Source organism: Arachis stenosperma, chromosome 9 (genome assembly GCF_014773155.1).
Source record: "Arachis stenosperma cultivar V10309 chromosome 9, arast.V10309.gnm1.PFL2, whole genome shotgun sequence".
In the NCBI taxonomy this organism is placed as follows: domain Eukaryota; kingdom Viridiplantae; phylum Streptophyta; class Magnoliopsida; order Fabales; family Fabaceae; genus Arachis; species Arachis stenosperma.
In genome coordinates this window covers 49,674,938-49,696,532 of record NC_080385.1, presented here as the reverse complement: position 1 = coordinate 49,696,532, position 21,595 = coordinate 49,674,938, and the positions used below count along the sequence as shown (strand labels likewise).

At 35.2% G+C, this 21,595-nt stretch overlaps 1 protein-coding gene across 2 annotated transcripts; it reads left to right on the top strand.

The window, feature by feature from the left end:
• Window positions 1-11,483: 11,483 nt before the first annotated feature.
• On the top strand, window positions 11,484-15,025 carry LOC130951462 (uncharacterized). Of its 2 annotated transcripts, none has more exons than XR_009073981.1 (7): window positions 11,484-11,852; window positions 12,428-12,507; window positions 12,611-12,671; window positions 13,211-13,268; window positions 13,464-13,521; window positions 13,599-14,042; window positions 14,762-14,930. XR_009073981.1 is itself a non-coding variant. In XM_057880109.1 (7 exons), the coding sequence occupies exons 1-7, from the start codon at window positions 11,565-11,567 to the stop codon at window positions 14,852-14,854; spliced, it is 711 nt and encodes a 236-aa protein (XP_057736092.1). In that variant the 5' UTR covers window positions 11,487-11,564; the 3' UTR covers window positions 14,855-15,025. The 2 variants fall into 2 exon arrangements, 1 of the variants encoding a protein (XP_057736092.1); XM_057880109.1 differs by having other exon boundaries at window positions 11,487-11,852; window positions 13,970-14,042; window positions 14,762-15,025.
• Window positions 15,026-21,595: the final 6,570 nt, after the last annotated feature.

The following is a 21,595-nucleotide window of genomic DNA, read 5'->3' as shown; positions in this document are numbered from 1 at the left end:
GTTTTCAGAATGGACCATATTAGATATATTCTATTATGGTCTATCTGAGTTTGCGAAAATGTCATTGGACCATTCTGCAGGTGGATCCATTCACCTAAAGAAAACACCTGCAGAAGCTCAAGAACTCATTGACATGGTTGCAAATAACCAATTCATGTACACTTCTGAGAGGAATTCCATGAATAATGGGACGCCTCAGAGGAAGGGAGTTCTTGAAATTGATGCTCTGAATGCCATATTGGCTCAGAACAAAGTGTTGACTCAGCAAGTCAACATGATCTCTCAAAGTCTGAATGGATGGCAAAATGCATCCAACAGTACTAAAGAGGCAGCTTTTGAAGAAGCTTATGATCCTGAGAACCCTGCAATAGCAGAGGTAAATTACATGGGTGAACCTTATGGAAACACCTATAACTCATCATGGAGAAATCAGCCAAATTTCTCATGGAAGGATCAACAAAAGCCTCAACAAGACTTTAACAATGGTGGACGCAATAGGCTGAGCAATAGCAAGCCTTTTCCATCATCTTCTCAGCAACAGACAGAGAATTCTGAACAAAGCTCCTCTAATTTAGCAAACTTAGTCTCTGATCTGTCAAAAGCCATTTTCAGTTTCATGAGTGAAACAAGATCCTCCATCAGAAATCTGGAGGCACAAGTGGGCCAGCTGAGTAAGAAAGTCATTAAAACTCCTCCCAGTATTCTCACAAGCAATACAGAAGAGAATCCAAAAGGAGAGTGCAAGGCCATGGATGTAATCAATATGGCCGAATGCACAAGGGAGGAGGAGTACAAAAATCCTAGTGAGGAAGACCTCCTGGGACGTCTCTCAAGCAAGAGGGAGTTTCCTATTAAGGATCCAAAGGAATCTGAGGCTCATATAGAGACCATAGAGATTCCATTAAATCTTCTTCTGCCATTCATGAGCTCTGAAGTCTATTCTTCCTCTGAAGAGGATGAAGATGTGACTGGAGAGCAAGTTGCTCAATATTTAGGAGCTATCATGAAGCTGAATGCCAAGTTGTTTGGTAATGAGACTTGGGAAAGTGAACCTCCTTTGCTCATTAATGAACTAGATACCTGGATTGAGCAAATTTTACCTCAAAAGAGACAAGATCCTGGCAAGTTCTTAATACCTTGTACCATAGGCACCATGACCTTTGAAAAAGCTCTATGTGATCTGGGGTCAGGGATAAATCTTATGCCACTCTCTGTAATAGAGAAGCTGGGAATCCTTGAGGTACAACCTGCCTTGTTCTCATTACAATTGGCAGACAAGTCATTAAGACAAGCTTATGGAGTAGTAGAGGACGTGTTAGTAAAGGTTGAAGGCCTTTACATCCCTGCTGATTTCATAATCTTAGACACTTGGAAGGAAGAGGATGAGTGTATCATCCTTGGAAGACCTTTCCTAGCCACAGCAGGAGCTGTGATAGATGTCAACAGAGGTGAATTAGTCCTTCAATTGAATGGGGACTACCTTGTGTTTAAGGCATATGGCCATCCCTCTGTGACAAAAGAGAGTAAGCATGAAGAGCTTCTCTCAGTTCAGAGTCAAGAAGAGCCCCCACAGTCAAACTCTAAGTTTGGTGTTGGGAGGCCACAACCAAACTCTAAGTTTGGTGTTAGGACCCCATATCCAAACTCTAAGTTTGGTGTTGGGAGTTTTACAACATTGACCTGATCACCTTGTGGCTCCATGAGAGCCCACTGTCAAGCTATTGACATTAAAGAAGCGCTTGTTGGGAGGCAACCCAATTTTTAATTATCTAATTTTTATTTTATTTTATTGTTATTTTGTGTTTTATTAGGTACATGATCATGTGGAGTCACGAAAAAAAAATATATCAAAAAAATAGCAGAAGAAAAATCACGCCCTTGAGGGAGGACATACTGGCGTTCAACGCCAGTAAGGAGCATCTGGCTGGCGTTCAACGCCAGAACAGAGCATGAATGTGCCTTGAGAAAAGCTGGCGCTGAACGCCAGTAACAAGCATGGAACTGGCGTTCAACGCCAGAAACATGCTACACATGGGCGTTGAACGCCCAGAGTGTGCATCATCTCGGAGTTTAAACGCCAGAATGGTGTGCAAAGGCATTCTACATGCCTAATTGGTGTAGGGATGTAAATCCTTGACACCTCAGGATCTATGGACCCCACAGGATCACCTCAGGATCTGTGGACCTCATAGGATCCCCACCTAACATATTCCCACCTTACCTCCTAATCCTATAACACTCTTCCCCATATCACACCTCCCAACAACTTCAATCTCTCTTCCCAATTACCCCCTTCACCACTCACATCCATCCACTCTTCCCCATAAACCCCACCTACCTTCAAAATTCAAAAACAATTTCTCACCCTAAATGACCGAAACTACACCCACTCCCTTCCCTATATATACCCTTCCATTCTACTTCATTTCCACACAACAAAACCCCCCTCTTCTATACCTTGGCCGAATCCATCTCCCCTCACTATCCTCCATATTTTCTTCTTCTTCTTCTTCTCTTCTTACTTCTATTGCTCGAGGGCGAGCAATATTTTAAGTTTGGTGTGGTAAAAGCATAAGCTTTTTGTTTTTCCATTACCATCAATGGCACCAAAGGCCGGAGAATCCTCTAGAAAAGAAAAAGGAAAGACAAAAGCTTCCACCTCCGAGTCATGGGAGATGGAAAGATTCATCTCCAAAAGCCATCAAGACCACTTCTATGATGTTGTGGCAAAGAAGAAGGTGATCCTTGAGGTCCCTTTCAAGCTCAAGAAAAATGAGTATCCGGAGATCCGACATGAAATCCGAAGAAGAGTTTGGGAAGTCCTAACCAACCCCATGCAACAAGTCGGAATCTTAATGGTTCAAGAATTCTATGTCAATGCATGGATCACTAGGAACCATGATCAAAGTATGAACCCGAGTCCAAAGAATTATCTCACAATGATTCGGGGGAAATACTTAGATTTTAATCCGGAAAATGTGAGGTTGGCGTTCCACTTGCCCATGATGCAAGGAGATGAACGCCCCTATACTAGAAGGGTCAACTTTAATCAAAGGTTGGACCAAGTCCTCATGGACATATGTGTGAATGGAGCTCAATGGAAAAGAGACTCCAAAGGCAAGCCAGTTCAACTGAGAAGACTGGACTTCAAGCCTGTGGCTAGAGGATGGTTGGAGTTCATTCAATGCTCCATCATTCCCATTAGCAACCGATCTGAAGTTACTGTGGATCGGGTCATCATGATTCATAGCATCATGATTGGAGAGGAAGTAGAAGTTCATGAAGTCATCTCCAATGAATTCTACAAAATAGCCGAAAAGCCCTCCACCATGGCAAGGCTAGCTTTTCCTCACCTTATTTGCCATCTATGTTACTCAGTTGGAGTTATCATAGAAGGAGACATCCCCATTGAAGAGGATAAGCCCATCACCAAGAAGAAGATGGAGCAAGCAAGAGAGACCCTCCACGGATCTCAAGAGATGCATGAGGAAGCTCATCATCAAGAAATTCCTGAGATGCCTCAAGGGATGCACTTTCCTCCCAACAACTATTGGGAATAACTCAACACTTCCTTAGAAGATTTGAGCTACAATGTGGAACAATTAAGGGTGGAACATCATGAGCACTCCATCATTCTCCATGAAATAAGAGAAGATCAAAGAGCAATGAGGGAGGAGCAACAAAGGCAAGGAAGGGACATAGAAGAGCTTAAGGACATTGTTGGTCCTTCAAGAAGAAGATGCCACTAAGGTGGATTCATTCCTTGTTCTTATTTCTTTCTGCTTTTCAGTTTTTATGTTGTGTTTATCTATGTTTTATGTCTCTACTTCATGATCATTAGTATGTAGTAACTATGTCTTAAAGCTATGAATAATTCCATGAATCCTTCACCTCTCTTAAATGAAAAATGTTTTAATTCAAAAGAACAAGAAGTACATGAGTTTCGAAAATTGTCCTTGAATTTAGTTTAATTATATTGATGTGGTGACAATAATTTTTGTTTTCTGAATGAATGCTTGAACAGTGCATATTTTTTATCTTGTTGTTTATGAATGTTAAAACTGTTGGCTCTTGAAAGAATGATGAACAAAGAGAAATGTTATTGATGATCTGAAAAATCATAAAATTGATTCTTGAAGCAAGAAAAAGCAGTGAAAAAAGCAAAGGCTTGTGAAAAAAAAATATTTAGAAAGAAAAAGAAAAAGCAAGCAGCCAATAGCCCTTAAAACCAAAAGGCAAGGGTAAAAAGGATCCAAGGCTTTGAGCATCAATGGATAGGAGGGTCCAAGGAAATAAAATCTAGGCCTAAGCGGCTAAATCAAGCTGTCCCTAACCATGTGCTTGTGGCATGCAGGTCCAAGTGAAAATCTTGAGACTGAGTGATTAAAGTCATGATCCAAAGCAAAAAGAGTGTGCTTAAGAGCTCTGGACACCACTAACTGGGGACTCTAGCAAAGCTGAGTCACAATCTGAAAAGGTTCACCCAGTTATGTGTCTGTGGCATTTATGTATCCGGTGGTAATACTGGAAAACAAAGTGCTTAGGGCCACGGCCAAGACTCATAAGTAGCTGTGTTCAAGAATCAACATACTTAACTACGAAAGTCAATAACACTATCCGAAATTCTAAGTTCCTAGAGAAGCCAATCATTCTGAACTTCAAAGGAAAAAGTGAAATGCCAAAACTGTTCAGAAGCAAAAAGCTACAAGTCCCGCTCATCTAATTATAATTAATATTCATTGATATTTTGGAATTCATAGTATATTCTCTTCTTTTTATCCCAATTAATTTTCAGTTGCTTGGGGACAAGCAACAATTTAAGTTTGGTGTTGTGATAAGCGGATAATTTATACGCTTTTTGGCATTGTTTTTAGGTAGTTTTTAGTAAGTTCAAGCTACTTTTAGGGATGTTTTCATTAGTTTTTATGTTAAATTCACATTTCTGGACTTTACTATGTGTTTGTGTGTTTTTTTGTGATTTCAGGTAATTTCTGGCTGAAATTGAGGGACTTGAGCAAAACTCTGATAGGAGGCTGACAAAGGACTGCTGATGCTGTTGGAATCTGACCTCCCTGCACTCGAAATGGATTTTCTGGAGCTGCAGAACTCCAAATGGCGCGCTCTTAATGGCGTTGGAAAGTAGACATCTAGAGCTTTCCAGCAATAGATAATAGTCTATACTTTATTTGGGAATTGACGACGTAAACTGGCGCTCAACGCCAGTTCCATGTTGCTGTCTGGAGTCAAACGCCAGAAACACGTCACAACCCGGAGTTGAACGCCCAAAACACGTTACAACTTGGCGTTCAACTCCAAAAGAAGTCTCAGCTCGTGGATAGATCAAGCTCAGCCCAAACACACACCAAGTGGGCCCCGAAAGTGAATTTATGCATCAATTACTTACTCATGTAAACCCTATTAGTTAGTCTAGTATAAATAGGATAATTTACTATTGTATTAGACATCTTTGGTCTCAGTTTTGTTTTATTCTTCATCTTAGGAGGCTATTGATCACGTTTTGGGGGCTGGCCATTCGGCCATGCCTGAACCTTTCACTTATGTATTTTCAACGGTGGAGTTTCTACACACCATAGATTAAGGGTGTGGAGCTCTGCTGTACCTCAAGTTTTAATGCAATTACTACTGTTCCTATTCAATTCTCTTTATTTCTATTCTAAGATATTCGTTGCACTTCAACTTGATGAATGTGATGATCCGTGACACTCATCATCATTCTCACCTATGAACGCGCGTGACTGACAACCACTTCCGTTCTACCTTAGACCGGGCACATATCTCTTGGATTCCTTAATCAGAATCTTCGTGGTATAAGCTAGAATTGATGGCGGCATTCATGGAAATCCAGAAAGTCTAACCTTGTCTGTGGTATTCCGAGTAGGATTCTGGGATTGAATGACTGTGACGAGCTTCAAACTCCTGAAGGCTGGGCGTTAGTGACAGACGCAAAAGAATCAAGGGATTCTATTCCAACCTGATTGAGAACCGACAGATGATTAGCCGTGCTGTGACAGAGCATTTGGACCATTTTCACTGAGAGGATGGGATGTAGCCATTGACAACGGTGATGCCCTACATACAGCTTGCCATGGAAAAGAGTAAGAAGGATTGGATAAAAGCAGTAGGAAAGCAGAGATTCAGGAGGAGCACAGCATCTCCATACGCCTATCTGAAATCCCCATCATTGGATTACATGAGTAACTTTATCTTTATTTTATGTTTATTATTTATTATATATTTTCGAAAATCCATAATCAATTATTATCCGCCTGACTGAGATTTACAAGATGACCATAGCTTGCTTCATACCAACAATCTCTGTGGGATCAACCCTTACTCACGTAAGGTATTACTTGGATGACCAGTACACTTGCTGGTTAAGTTGAACGGAGTTGTGTCCACACATAGCAAAGAGCCATTAAATAAATCTCATGCAAATACAAAGAGAATGAATCACAATTTCGTCCACCAACAATCCAAGCCACCAAAATACTTACTTTTATTTAGCCTTTAGAAGTATTATAGAAATAGCCTTTGGGGATTCTTGGTGCTGACTTTATCTTCTTCCAATCTCTCTTATACTATAATTTATTCAAGCAAAAACAAAAAACAAAAAACAAGAAATAAGGAGATTGACTTTAGTGAGAAATTCACTGTGGCTTGGGGTAATGTTTACGTACATACTTTTGCGTTGTTGAAAATATTTAATTATCAATTCTTTCAGAAATAAAATAGTTTGTCTCAACTTGTTAGTATCTTTTAATATGTTCAGCCCTTTTTTCCACACATAAAGAAGAGTCTTGCCCCACTAGCTGACCTCACCTAGCGGGACAAGACTCTTCTTCTTATCTTCTTTCAAATTACTTAAGCAACTTATTTAAATAGTATTAGAAAATTATTATTCGGATTAAAGGTGATCTGTTGTCACTGTTGCTCTCTTGTATATTATGGATTCTCTTTCCTGTCATAGGGCAAGCTGCCAGATGTTTCCTAGAAAAATACACTGGGAGATGGATATTGTAGGAGCTAATTGTTTTCTTATTTTTTTCAATTTTGCCTCTTTAATAAATTCAGTTGCACCAAAATAAATAAATGAGTAAACTACCTGATGTCTCCTGATATTTTTATCCTTTGTATCCAGAAATATTGTTAGTAATAATGAAATTTGAAATTTTAAAGGTTCTATTGAAATTATACGTGTGTGATAACTAATATTGTTAGTAATAATGAAATTTGAAATTTTAAAGGTTCTATTGAAATTATACGTGTGTGATAACTGCAAATTTAGATGTTATATTCTTATCGAATCACATAGAATTATATTTTACACACTGTTAAACTGTATCATGCTTGTTGGTTTTACATTTATTTGACAAATGTAAAAGCAACTTATCACATATAAGAAGCTAATTAAGCATTCTTATATGTCTCGTCTACTAGTAAAGTAGTATATACTTATATTCAAACATGTTTTTGTTTTGAGATGTAGTGAATTTGAGTACCATCTACTTTCTGGTTAATCTCATTTTAATTGAGCTTGCCTTGTAGTTGTTTTTAACTTGATATTCTTTTTCTGCTCGATCATTTGACGTGAATACTTTATGCCTTTCAGCCTCTAAAGAAATAATTAGTTTTCCAGTTCCTTCCATATTAATTGTTTTTATTTTGGGTCCTAAACAGGCACAGGTAAGACAGCTAGGAGAACATGAAAGCGTCCACCATGACTTAAATGTTGCATTTGGGAAGTGGGAATTCAGTTCTTTGGATTTGCAAAATCTATTTCCAACTGATGAAGGTTCAGACCATATTTGGCAAGGAGATGACGATTTGATAATGCCTGTTCAAGTGCAACGTTACAAGAATGAGCTGGTGAAGATTGGTTAACCTTTTTCTGTTTGGTACCGAAGATTTGTTATCTTAGAGAGTTTTTTTTCTTTATATGATTGAATCTATACCTTCTAGAGCAGTTGTTTTTTATACAAGGTTTTGTGAAAACGCTACCTAAATAGCTATACCATTCAGAAGTTGGTTTTCTCTATATGGAAGTATATTTTGCATGACTCTACTGATTCAACCAATGTCTTGAATTTATAAAAGTAGTCGACTAGAGACCTAAAATTTGAAACCAATTCTTAATTAAAAGATTGGTTCTTCTAAGTTATTTCCTAACTCCTTACCCTATTTTCGAATTTACATTTATATATCAATAACTTGGACTTTCATTGTATCTTAGTTAAAAACAATCAAGGCATCCTATTATTCCGATCCTCGTACATTAGCTTTCACTTGCATGTGATGTTGAACCAGTTGCAGAGGTGGAGCCTCGGTGTTCCACTTGGAGAGAGAGGAATCAGGGTCGTCAAGGATAAAATTTTAGGAACTAATTTGTTATTGGTATCTTTTAGACATAATTATTAAATTTTATTTGACCAGACCGTTGAATGGTTAAATAATCAACTCGGTAAAATTCAGTTTAAATCCGGTCAAACTTGGTTAATTAGAAAAATTAATTTGATCAAACTCAGTCAAATTATAAATACATATATAATTTAATTCATTTTTAGTATGTATTTAGTGTTTTTTGTGCATTATATATTAATGGTTAATTTTAGTAATTGATTTTAATATATAATATAATTTTTTTAAATTATATATATATTTTTTGAAAGCAAAAGAGTTCAACACAATTTAACCATTAAATTATAATTTTTTTTATTATAATATATAACAGGTAATAATTAATAAAAATTTTGATTAACGGATATAAAATGTTCAACAAAGTTGTAGTACAAATAATTATAATAGAAAATTATACAAGGCAAGTTACGTAAAAATAGAGGATCATGTAATATGTATTATATTATTAATTATATTTTCTTTTTATGTAGTTGTCTTGTATAGTTATACAAAATTTATTTGCATAATTTTATTAATAGAATTATGGAATTTTTTATCTTTTTCCATGCATGATCTATTAGAGGTTAGAGCCTTAACAGAGATATGGATTGTGTGAAAATTTGTGCGCCATGTTTCCTGGGTTTAAATTAAAATTTCTTAGGTAATGTTTTAAATTAATTTTTTTAATTAATTTAAAGCTTTCTAATAATTAGATGTAAATACAGTAACAACGAAATTGTGCAAATAAATGGTTTAGTGGTTTACAATCGGACAAATGATACTGTGTAAAAAGTAAAATATTTTTATAGTTGTAAAATATATATACTATACACATTTTTTATTTTAATAAAGAAGAGCTCATCATACACATGAACACTCTGCTTTGTACAAATAGAGAAAATGGGACGAGATGAATATAAAGTTGATCTTACAGCAAGTTCATGTAACTTGAATGGAAATATTTGTGTAAGTTTTTTCGATAATTGGTGTATCAAAATTGCTCTTGATTCATCTAAAAAACAAGTCAAGGAATAAAAAAAACAGCCAAGCCTGATTTAAATATTCAATTCTTAATTATCTTTTATCCAATTAAGAATTTAAGATATGCTAATTATCTAACACTTTATTAAACAAGAACCAACATAATACAGTTAGTTTTACATAAGATTCATCAATCAGATAATCACATAAAATACAGTCATAAATACTAACAAATAAAACACTAAACAGGTGGAACTACATGACTAATTATTACCAAGTCTAGCTGGTTCTATTCATGATCATTAGCTAAAAAGTCAGGCGGATATGAACAAAAAAATACAAAAATTAAGCATGACAAAGTGAAAATCAAGTCATCATCATAGGGTAAAGTTCAAACTTTAGAGGATCCAAATCCATCATCATACTAGTTATAGGTTTGGAGAACAACCACTATGAAACTGGGCCATTAAGGACAGGAACAATTTCAACTCCAAGCCAAACAAAAGAAAATAGATACTCAATCACAATGTTAATAATCTGATTTGCATAAACACATGAAAAGGCTAAGAATTGTGTTTTAAACATAATGATACACCAATGTGGTAGGACAATGTCAGACACAAGAATCAAGAACAGCACACTCCCAAGCCAAGTAATCGTTCGACAGCAATAAAATATAATACAAACATAATAGATCGAATTAACATGCAATAACTTCTATGAATATACTATAATATCTTTTGAACTTGAACCCTAGTCCATGCATAATAATGACATAGCAATGTTTCTCAACAACAAATATAAACGGTTTTACAAAATTTTTATCTTTCACCGACAAAAAATATAACTAGTCAAAATTGCTAAAACTAATCAATGCTATCCGAAAGAAAGAAAAACATAACTCTCTGAAGTTTTAAAATTGTAAAAACTAACCAATGCTATAGTTTCACACGTTAAAAACCCAGCAATACTTTTATATATTTATTATTGTTATTTTCATTTTTATTTTGAGATCACAGCTATTTCTAGATTATTGAAACTCTAAAACCAACGATCAACATTAATACAATCGAAAATGATTTCATGTTCATGTTCCGAAAAATATACAGCAATGAATATTTCAATTGAATTATGTAGTGTTGTTGTGATGTAATTCATATGACAAAAACAAAAAAGAGACAACGCTTCAGAAACAAAAATATAATTGAATGTCAGTCAAATTTAGAATTATCTTTGCAGCTTTAGAACCACTTGTGCGTGCATGCTAGACCTGTCGAACCCTGTATTTCTCACATAAAATTGACACAAGTTCATTTGTAAGCCATAACAAGATGACTTCAAAGAGAAATAAAAATTACTGTATAATATTAAGAAAAACAAATAAGCGAGACTTTGAAGAACAAAATCAAAAGTTTAAAGACAAGTACATATTTGAATTAAACAGAAAGTGTGAAAGCAATTAACGTAGATTAAAACACATAAAGGGACAATTAACAATAAAATATATCATATACAATAGATAGCGTGAAAATGACACCTAATAGAAAATTAGGTTGCGACGGCGGAGAAGCGTGTTGTGCCGCGACAGGGGAAGCGGGTTGCACGGCAGATGAAGCTTGTTGCAGCGGCGGATGAAGCCTGTTGCGGCAGCGGCTGATGTGGGTTGCAGCGGGGGCTGAAGCGAATAGAGAGACTACGAAGGAAGAGGAAGAGAGAATGCTATACCGCTACAGTGATTGAAGGAAGGGAAAAAAATCCTAGCAGATCAAATGTCTTACTCTCACCACTACTTTGAATATGAAATTAAAAAAAAAAAAGAAAAATATGTAAAAAAAAGTAATTAGGGAGTCAATATCTAATTACTGATTTTTTTAAAAGCAAAAAAATGGAGTTTTTTCTGTAATTATTTTAGTGTTGGCTAATGATACTCGCACATAAAAGTGAGAGTAAGGAATCCATAGCCTTAATTATGAGTTATTATTTTTATTTTTATTATAATTTTAAATATTTATTGTTGGATTAAATGATTTGACCTATTAGTGTAACGGGATCCATTGGCGGTTTGGTTTTCAATAAAAATTCTTCCGTAGAAAATTAGAAATGACTCGAAGACATGGTGTTTTGAAGAATGATACCCCACGTTATCATAATTATCAAGGGTTCATTTGATGGCAATTCTCAGTCTCCAAACTCCGAATCCCATTCCCGCCATCACCACAACCACCAAACACTTGTTCCCTTTCACTTCTAGAAGGACCCTCTTTCTCCAAACTCCTTTTCTTTCCATTGCCATTGCCCTCATTCCACAAGCCCCACTTCTCCACTCTTCAGCTCAAGTTTCGCCCTCCAAGCCTCTCCTTTCTGCCATCGAAAACACCAAATCTTGGTTTCAGTTCTATGGTGATGGCTTCGCCATTCGAGTCCCTCCTGATTTTCAGGATATCATGGAACCAGAGGTAACTCATTCATTCATTCAAACTAACTGCACTATATTCTGTACGAGTAATGCTAGGGAACCAACACTTTAGCAGCCAATTTCAGCCAACAATATAATAAGTTGCCAAACAAGCTCAAAGCAAACTAAAATGAGCTTTTGTTGAGTTTATATTTTGGATGGTTCTTTTAATTGTGTTTCGGATGTTTTGCTATTAAGAGTTTCGGATTTTTTTTTTCTCATGTTAAATATTGGCTTCAGTGTTGGTTGTGTAATATTGGGGGATTAGCATTTCAATCGGCAATATCATTAGTTCTATATGATTTTCTTGTGTAAGATGTGAATTATTATGTGATTAGTTGTTGGTAACACTTTGAATCGGTACTGTGTTAAAATTAATCGTTATTTCTCTGTTCAAGTCTTTCCAATTTTTTGGAAAATTAGTTATTATAACAATTGAAAGTGGTTGGTGAAAGAATATGAATACAAAGTTAGGAACTTGGAGTGTGCCAGTGATAACACAATGTTACTGTTGAAAATTGAAATGTTGTTAGTGAAATGTTCAGTTGAGTGAGCTGGTCCTCCATTTGCTTGTAGGATTTTAATGCTGGGCTGTCTCTTTACGGAGACAAGGTGAAGCCAAAGACATTTGCTGCGCGATTTGCATCACCCGATGGGTATTTTGATTAGAAAAACTCCCAATACCATGCTTCTTTTCTTGATATGCATTTAGATATGTTTAGATGGAAACCTCAGCATGTTGTCTTCGGTTGGAAACAGATATGAGGTTCTGAGTGTTGTTACTCGACCGACCAATCAACTTAAAATCACCTTCTTAGAGGTAATCAAACCGTTACTTTATTACTTATAATTACCTCAGTTCTCTTATTTACCTTTGTATCAAGTTCTTCTTTTTGCATATTGCATATTGAATTCTCTCCAAAGAAATACTTGTAATTTTAATAGCAAAGAATTGGCATTTTGCATTTCGCACATCAGAAAAAGCTTTCAATGCCACTGCAAAGGCTTGGCCTTGTATTTTATCTTCTTTATCCTTTTCAATTGTTCCCCATTTGGTTCCTTTACGGTTCAGTATCAAGCTAGCATTAGTCTTTCTTGGTGCAAGATTTTGCTTTCGTTAGTTACCAACAACTTGAAGAACTTTCTTCTCTTGATAAGAAATTGATCTGATGTGTTCTATTTAAACTTTGGGTACCTCTGTCTTTCGCTAAGAATATGTGTTGTCTATCTGCCATCTGTTCCTGTAACAATGTTACTACAAGTCAGTGTAACTGAGAATAGATTTATTTTTGTTGTTTGATTCTTGATGTAAAATCCAGAGAGAACTTAAAAATAACATATTCTTCTTGACCAGCGCAGGCTCAGGATATAACTGATTTAGGCTCCTTGAAGGACACAGCAAAAATATTTGTTCCAGGTGCATATTTAAGTTTCTGTAATCTGTATGCCTTGCATTGGTTCTGAAAGATGATTTTTCCTTCTAAGTTTATCTTTGTGGCATAGAGCATTATCTAGCTGCATTAAGTTACTTAAACGATATGATGCACTTAATTGCGATTTCTGTTTTTCTTAGTTCTCGTGTTTTCTTAGTTAGCCCTTGACTTACTTGTAGGTGGTGCAACACTTTATGCTGCACGATCCATAAAAATAAAGGAAGATGATGGCTTTAGGTAAGTTGGTTTTCAGTGACTTGAGTTATACCAAGTTTTGGTTGGTCAATTGATAGGTAAGTTTGTCTCTTTTTCAGCAGTCTCGAGTGTGAGTCTTGGGTAAAAGATAAAAACCGATGCTGGGAGAGTTAGAACTGGATTAGTAAGACTCCTTACAAGAGAGTTTGGATATCGATCGCAGAGACACACAAAAAGAAAAGAAGACTTGAACTATATAGGTCAACCTGTCAAAGGCTTTGTCTTTGAGGATAAAATCCATGTAGGAATTTCTATTTTTAAAAATAAAACGGTGAAGAAAAAAAAACGGGGTGTCTAAAGAAATGAAGGTCTACAACTATCTACGGCTTGATTAATTTTGTAATTTGTATGTCATCTAGAAGCAACCTTGTTGAGCTCTATTACATGCCACATTGAGTCTTTTCTTCCCCCTTATAACTCTTTAACGCAGGACTTACTATTTCTATGAATTTGGTAGAGATGAGCAGCACATAGCATTAGTTGCAGGTGTCAGTGGTGGAAAGGTATGTTACTACATTTGCAAGTTGGAATTTGCAGATATCATTATATCGATGTCAATAACTTTTATAAAAGTTCAGACTCGTCACCTAACTATGGTTTAATACTATGTTAGTCCTTATTCCTTCATCAAATTTTCAATTAGATCTTTATAATTTAAAAGTTTGTAATTGAGTCTCCATATTAGATAAAAACTTTTAATGAAGTCTTTTCTAACTATTTTTTTTTTATAAAAATACAGACTTTTTTAAAATATTTGTTTTTGTGTTTGATGAAGAATGAATTACGAAATATTCTAAAAGCAAAATATTTTAAGATGTGTGTTTTTTTCTGAAAAATAATTATTACTAAGAATCTACTTACAAAATTTTATCTTATATAAGGATTCAGTAACAAACATTTTATCTAATATAAGGATCTAGATAAAAAATTGATAGAAGTATAGGACTAACAAAATAATTAAACCTCCAACTAGTCTTTTGTTTTGAATGACCATTCAACTATAAGATTAGACGTCTGTAAAATAGTTTAATATTGATAGCACATATGGAATACAAGTTAAATCTATGAATAATTTAGGTCAGCAACTCTAGGTAGTTGGCCCTCTAGGCTATAGCCAAGTACAACAGTACCGATGAAGTAACTCCTTACTACTAATGCATGCCAATCTTTCCTATAGTTCCATTTCCATCTGCATAAATTTCTGGTCCTCTATATTGTACAGGCAATCATTGCCGGAGCAACGGCGCCACAATCCAAATGGGACAGTGATGGTGTAAAACTTCGATCTGCTGCTGTATCGCTTAAAATTCTCTAGTCATATGCTCGAATTTCTTAACTTGTTACTTTCACAGTTTCACTCATTTTTCCTATGCTATAGTAGCGGTTCTCAATATTTTTTGTAAAACTCCAGTGTATTGAAGATCAGTTTGATTCTTTTGGCATTCACTTGTATGAATGGCTGATAACGTTAAAATACAAACATCAATTAACTTTGCACTGTTCTGAATGTTAGGTTTTTTTGTTTTTAAGTTTTCAGAAATAATTCCAGTTTCCAAATTAAAGTATTAAATGCACACCAATGATTAGTAGCTTTCTGTCAAACTTAGATATCGATGTTTTGCTACTTCTATGTATCTTGTCATTTGCTAATCATAGCTTGAATTTGTTTGTTAGTTGTTAAGGATACTGAAGGAACAATTATGGAATTAAAAGCTATGAGGTTTATTTTATAACAACTATGTTCGGTATATACTAAAATTAGTCACTTATACAAAATATAGATTGAAACATAATATACATATTAAAAATTAGTTAAACTACATATGTATTTATTTATATACATCGTAACAAATTTGATGATTGTTTTTTAGTATGTAGTATGTACTTAGCATTTTTTTTATCATAAATAACACCATTACTACTACAAACAGACCTTTTTTTATGTGGTGAACTTACATATGGTAAACGGTTTACAAGTCATTCAGTACTAAGTCTGTTAAAAATAAATCATTAATCATTCTCTAAGTGATACTTAATCCAAAATATCGATAAACAAATAACTTATCCAAAAATAATTGACGTTTAAATCAAGAAAAAGGGAAAAACAACACGTATATTTAGTGTACATATTACTTTGCTCAAAGAAGCAACAAACATAAGTGCAAGTGTATAACAAACTCCAACTACCGTTCTTCAATTCTTGTCCTACAAGAACAAAGTCTCCACTGAATTCATTTCCAAAACGGTCACCACAGCTGCTGTAACTTAGAAATAAGGCATTCAACCTCAACTCAGTAGTCCTTGAACTCCAGAGATGGCTTTGCGCCAAGCTGAAGCCATCCCAGCACAAGCACCGTCGTGGCACCTTGCATGTTCTTCATGCTCCTCTGCGCTTGCATCGTCATCATAGGTGGGACAATGTGTCCATCACTGCCTCCTTCTGGTACTCAGCTCATTCTTCTCCTCTTTTGCTCCAATTTGTCTGCATAATGATCATTAGAGCATCCCAAGAATAACTTTTATGGACTAAACTGGATAGTCTCATTATAGATATGATGCATGATAGGGTTTAATAGCATCAATTAATCTATGTACTGACCCTACTTAGTGGGATAAGACTTTGTTGTTGTTTTGTTATGGACTAAATCGGTTGAATATTGTAAATTTATCTGGTTTGGTTAAATGTTAGTAAAAATTAAATCATCTTGCATCATACTAGAACTTTCATGAAATTAGAAGCTATAAGAATCACAAGTGATGAAACTAGAAACTATAAGAATCACAAATCAAATTTTATCTTCTAGTCAAAATTGGAAGGTACAAAATTAAGTTGATTTTGATGAAACAAATAAAGGAAGAACCATGAAGCATCTATATGACAAATTGCATTTATCAACTCCATACTAGAAGAATCATGAATTGGAAGTCTCAAGTTAATGACTAAACTTAAAGAGAATTTGAAGCAAAGTTGAATAAGGAATTTGACTAGTCAAGTTTTTACTAGTTTCATGAAATATTACAACTAGTGCTTAGTTGTTATAAAAATTATTATTTTATTATGAAAGTTTGCCTGTATAAAGGCTTCATATGTATGTTGTAATCTCTCTATATGAATGAAACACTACTAAAAAAATTAGTTTCAGCGACAAATTTTTAGTAGCCATAATATAATGGCTATTATTAATTTTGTTTAAGTTATGTTTTAGTGGCAATTATACATTTGCCATTATTATTATATTTTATAATGGCAATTATTATTATTGCCACTAAATTATTACTATCTTTTTACTTTTAGTTCTAATTTTTTTCCCTCCAATAATGGCAATTATCACTATTGCCGCTCAATTTTTTACTTTATTTTTATTTTTATCATTTTTCCATCAATTGTCAAATATAGTAAAACACTCTCCCAAAACTCACAACGGCACAACTGCACTTCCCTCCATCGCCGACCACCGCTGCAGACCTTGCCATCACCAACAACCGTCCATCTTCAAGCTACATCATTGTTCCTATTTTCGTCCTCCGCCTCAGATCCGCGTTGTTGTCTTTGTTTCTTCGTTCGTCTCAGATCTATGTCGCTATGGTGGAACTGGCTTCACTTTCATCTTCAAAAGCATTGTCAATGGCGGCAAAGAAGTTTGACGCGGAGGTTGAGGAGCTTCTTGACCGGATGCTTGCTCGTTTGGCTCTCTACGAAATTCTAAGCTTGAGCTCGTGCTCTCCAATTCCAGCGCTATTCGCGAAAAAGTTCGGTAATTTTCCTCTCTCAGTCTCTCTCTATTTTATTTATCAGCAATTTCTTTTTAGCTTTCAAATTTAAAGATTCTACTACTGATTTTTGTGAATATTGTGTTAATTGTGCAAATTTTATTGGAGTTCAAATTTGCGATTGTGAGGGAATCAGGAAAATCGGAATTAGAATATAATAGTAACTAATTGTATAGTTTTAAGTTCTACCAATTTTGCTTCTATGATTGATGAGCGGATAATTTATACGCTCTTTGACATTGTTTTTATGTAGTTTTTAGTATGATTTAGATAATTTTTAGTATATAATTATTAGTTTTTATGCAAAAATTACATTTATGGACTTTACTATGAGTTTGTGTGTTTTTCTATAATTTCAGGTATTTTCTGGCTGAAATTGAGGGACCTGAGCAAAAATCTGATTCAGAGGCTGAAAAAGGACTCCAGATGCTGTTCGATTCTGACCTCCCTGCACTCGAAATGGAGTTTTTGGAGCTACAGAAGCCCAATTGGCGCGCTCTTAATTGCGTTGGAAAGTAGACATCTTGGGCTTTCTAGCAATATATAATAGTCCATACTTTGCCCGAGTTTTGATAACGCAAACTGGCGTTTTAACGCCAACTTTCTACCCTTTTCTGGCGTTAAACGCTAGAACTGGCATAAAAGCTGGAGTTAAATGCCCAAAATGGCATCAGAGCTGGCGTTTAACTCCAAGAAAAGCCTATGCATGTGAAAGCTTCAATGCTCAGCCCAAGCACACACCAAGTGGGCCCTAGAAGTAGATTTCTGCATCATTTACTTATTTCGTTAAACCTTAGGTTACTAGTTCATTATAAATAGGATCCTTTACTATTGTATTTTATATCGGGAGATCTTTAGATCATTTTTGAGACTATCTTTGTATCACTGTTGATCTCTTGATCACGTTTAGGGGGCTGGCCATTCGGCCATGCCTGGACCTTCATCACTTATGTATTTTCAATTGTAGAGTTTCTACACCTCATAGATTAAGGTGTGGAGCTCTGCTTCATGAATTAATGCAATTACTACTATTTTCTATTCAATTCAAGCCTATTCTTGTTATAAGATATTCATTCGCACTTCAACATGATGAATGTGATGATCAAGTGACACTCATCACCATTCTCACTTATGAACGCGTGCTTGACAACCACTTCCATTCTACCTGAAAACAAGCTTGAATGTATATCTCTTGGCCTTCTGGTCCATGACGCATGGTTGCCTCTCCTGACAACAGAGCCTTCCATTCCGTGAGATCAGAGTCTTCGTGGTATAAGCTAGAATCAATTGGCAGCATTCTTGAGATCCGGAAAGTCTAAACCTTGTCTGTGGTATTCCGAGTAGGATCCGGGATGGGATAACTGTGACGAGCTTCAAACTCGTGAGTGTTGGGCGCAGTGACAGTGCGCAAAAGGATCATTGGATCTTATTCCAACACAAGTGAGAACCGACAGATGATTAGCCCTACGTAACCCGTAGCCGGACCATTTTCACTGAGAGGACGGACGGTAGCCATTGACAACGGTGACCCCTAACATACAGCTTGCCATGGAAAGGAGTACGCATGACTGGATGAAAATAATAGGAAAGCAGAGATTCAAAAGGAACAAAGCATCTCCATACGCTTATCTGAAGTTTCGACCAATGAATTACATAAGTATCTCTATCCTATTTTATGTTTTATCTATCTTTTAATTATCAAAATCCCATAACCATTTGAATCTGCCTGAATGAGATTTACAAGATGACCATAGCTTGCTTCCAGCCGACAATCTCCGTAGGATCGACCCTTACTCACGTAAGGTATTACTTGGACGACCCAGTGCACTTGCCGGTCAGCTACGTGGAGTTGTGAAGAAAGTGTGTGAGATCACGATTTCGTGTACCAAGTTTTTGGCGCCGTTGCCGGAGATTGTTCTAGTTTGGACAACTGACGGTTCATCTTGTTGCTTAGATTAGGTATTTTTCTTTTTATTTTGTTCTTCAGAATTTTTAAGAACGAATTCTAGAGTTTCAGATGATGCTTTTATCATCACAGGAGTTAGTTGATTCCCATCAATTTGGTTGTTGTATGTAATGTCTTGCTGAAGCTTGGCTAGCCATGTCTAATCTTCTTAGATTGAAGCTTTAGACTAACATTGCATGATTCATGGAATTCTTATTAAAAATTTTGAGCTTCTTATTTTCTTTTCCAAAAATAATTTTTGAAAAAAAAAATATTTATAAAATCATAAAATCAAAAATAATTTGTGTTTCTTGTTTGAGTCTAGTGTCAATTTTTAAGTTTGGTGGCAATTGCATGTTCTTATTTTTCTTGCATTTTTCGAAAACTTATGCATTGTGTTCTTCATTGATCTTCAAGATTGTTCTTGATGATTTTCTTTGTCTGATCTTTAAATTCTCTTGTTTTGTGTCTTTTGTTGTTTCTCATGTGCATTCTCAAATTGTTAGTGTCTCTAGTATGAAAACTTCTAAGTTTGGTGTCTTGCATGTCTTTCTTTTCTTAAAAATTTTCAAAAATATGTTCTTGATGTTCGTCATGACCTTCATAGTGTTCTTGATGTTCATCTTGACATTCAAAGTGTTCTTGCATGCATCCCTTGTTTGATCTTAGATTTTCATGCTTAATTTCATTATGTTATTTTTCTCTCTCATCATTAAAAATTCAAAAAAAATTCAAAATATATCTTTTCAAGTCAGTAATATAGAGAATTGAAGATTCAGAACATACAGTAGAGGAATTACAGAGAAAAAGCTGGGCGTTCAAAACGCCCAGTAAAGAAGGATTTCTGGCGTTTAAACACCAGCCAGGGTACCTGGCTGGGCGTTTAACGCCCAAGGAGGTAGCCAAGTGGGCGTTAAACGCCAGAATGGATACCATTCTGGGCGTTTACCGCCAGGATAACACCAGGGAGGTGATTTTGTTTTCAATTCAAATCTTTTTCAATTTTTCAAGTTTTAAAACTAATTTTTCAAAACCTTATCTTTTTCATATCCTCTCTTATCAATCATATCTTTTTCAAAATCAAATCTTTTTTATTTTTCTTTTAATATTTTCGAAAATCCTTGCTAACAATTAATGTTGTGATTCAAAAATTTAAAGTTTGTTACTTTCTTATTAAGAAAGGTTCAATATTTGAATTTTAGAATCATATCTTTTAATTTCTTGTTAGTCAAGTCATCAATTTTAAAAATCAAATCTTTTTTTTAAATCTTTTTCAATCATATCTTTTCAATCATATCTTTTTAAAATCAAATTTTTTCAATCATATCTCTTTTAATTTGATTTCAAAATTTTTTTTCTAAATTCTTATCTTTTCAAAATTATTTTCAAATCTTTTTCAACTAATCACTATTTCTTATCTTTTTCAAAACCACCTAACCACTTTTTCACTCCCAATTTTTGAAAATCACTAACCATTTTTTCAAAAATCTTTTTAATTTTCGAAAACTCTCTCTCTCTCATCTCTTTCTATTTAATGACTAACACTTATCCTTCTTTAATAATTCGGACCCCCTCTGTAACACCCTACCACATAGAGTTTTACGCTTAAGTCGTAAAGCAGAGGTGGCGAGGTATTACGACCTCTAAAAGAAAAGACATATAAATATAGTTGAAAGAAATTATATCTAAGAGCCTTGAAGAATAAGCTAAACAAGAACGATTAATAGAAAATCGTGTGACACTCGCATGGATATTCATAAAACGAATAGATAAGATCAAAAGGAAGCTGAAAGTATATATATATATATCAGAGTTCCAAAACTCAGATAGCAAGCTCCAGACTCGACCTGCGAAGCTAAGGCCGACCAGAGTATATAATTATGTATATACACAACCCAAAATAAAACTCAAACCACAAAATAAACCCCTGTATCTCCAAGTCGACCTCTAGGAGGGACAAAACACAAAATATACATGCGGAGATTCTATAAACATATATACATAGCCTAAAACGAAATATGACAGTCCAAAAGACAGTTCTTCGCTCGTAAGGAGGATACCCAAACGCTCAACGAGGTGTCTCTCGACCTGCATCTGAAAAACAACAACATAGTATGGGATGAGAACCGGAGGTTCTCAGTATGGTAAAGGTGCCCGCATAGTTAATATAAAAGGTCTCAGAAAAGTCAGAGGCATTCCTAGAACTCCGACACTCAAAATCATTCTTAAATAAAATAAACTAAACCAAAAGTTAGATAAGTTATCTAACGTATTCTAGGTCTGAATCTAACTTTAACTTAATACTTCACTTTCTGTCGCCTCCAATCCTCCGAATCACTG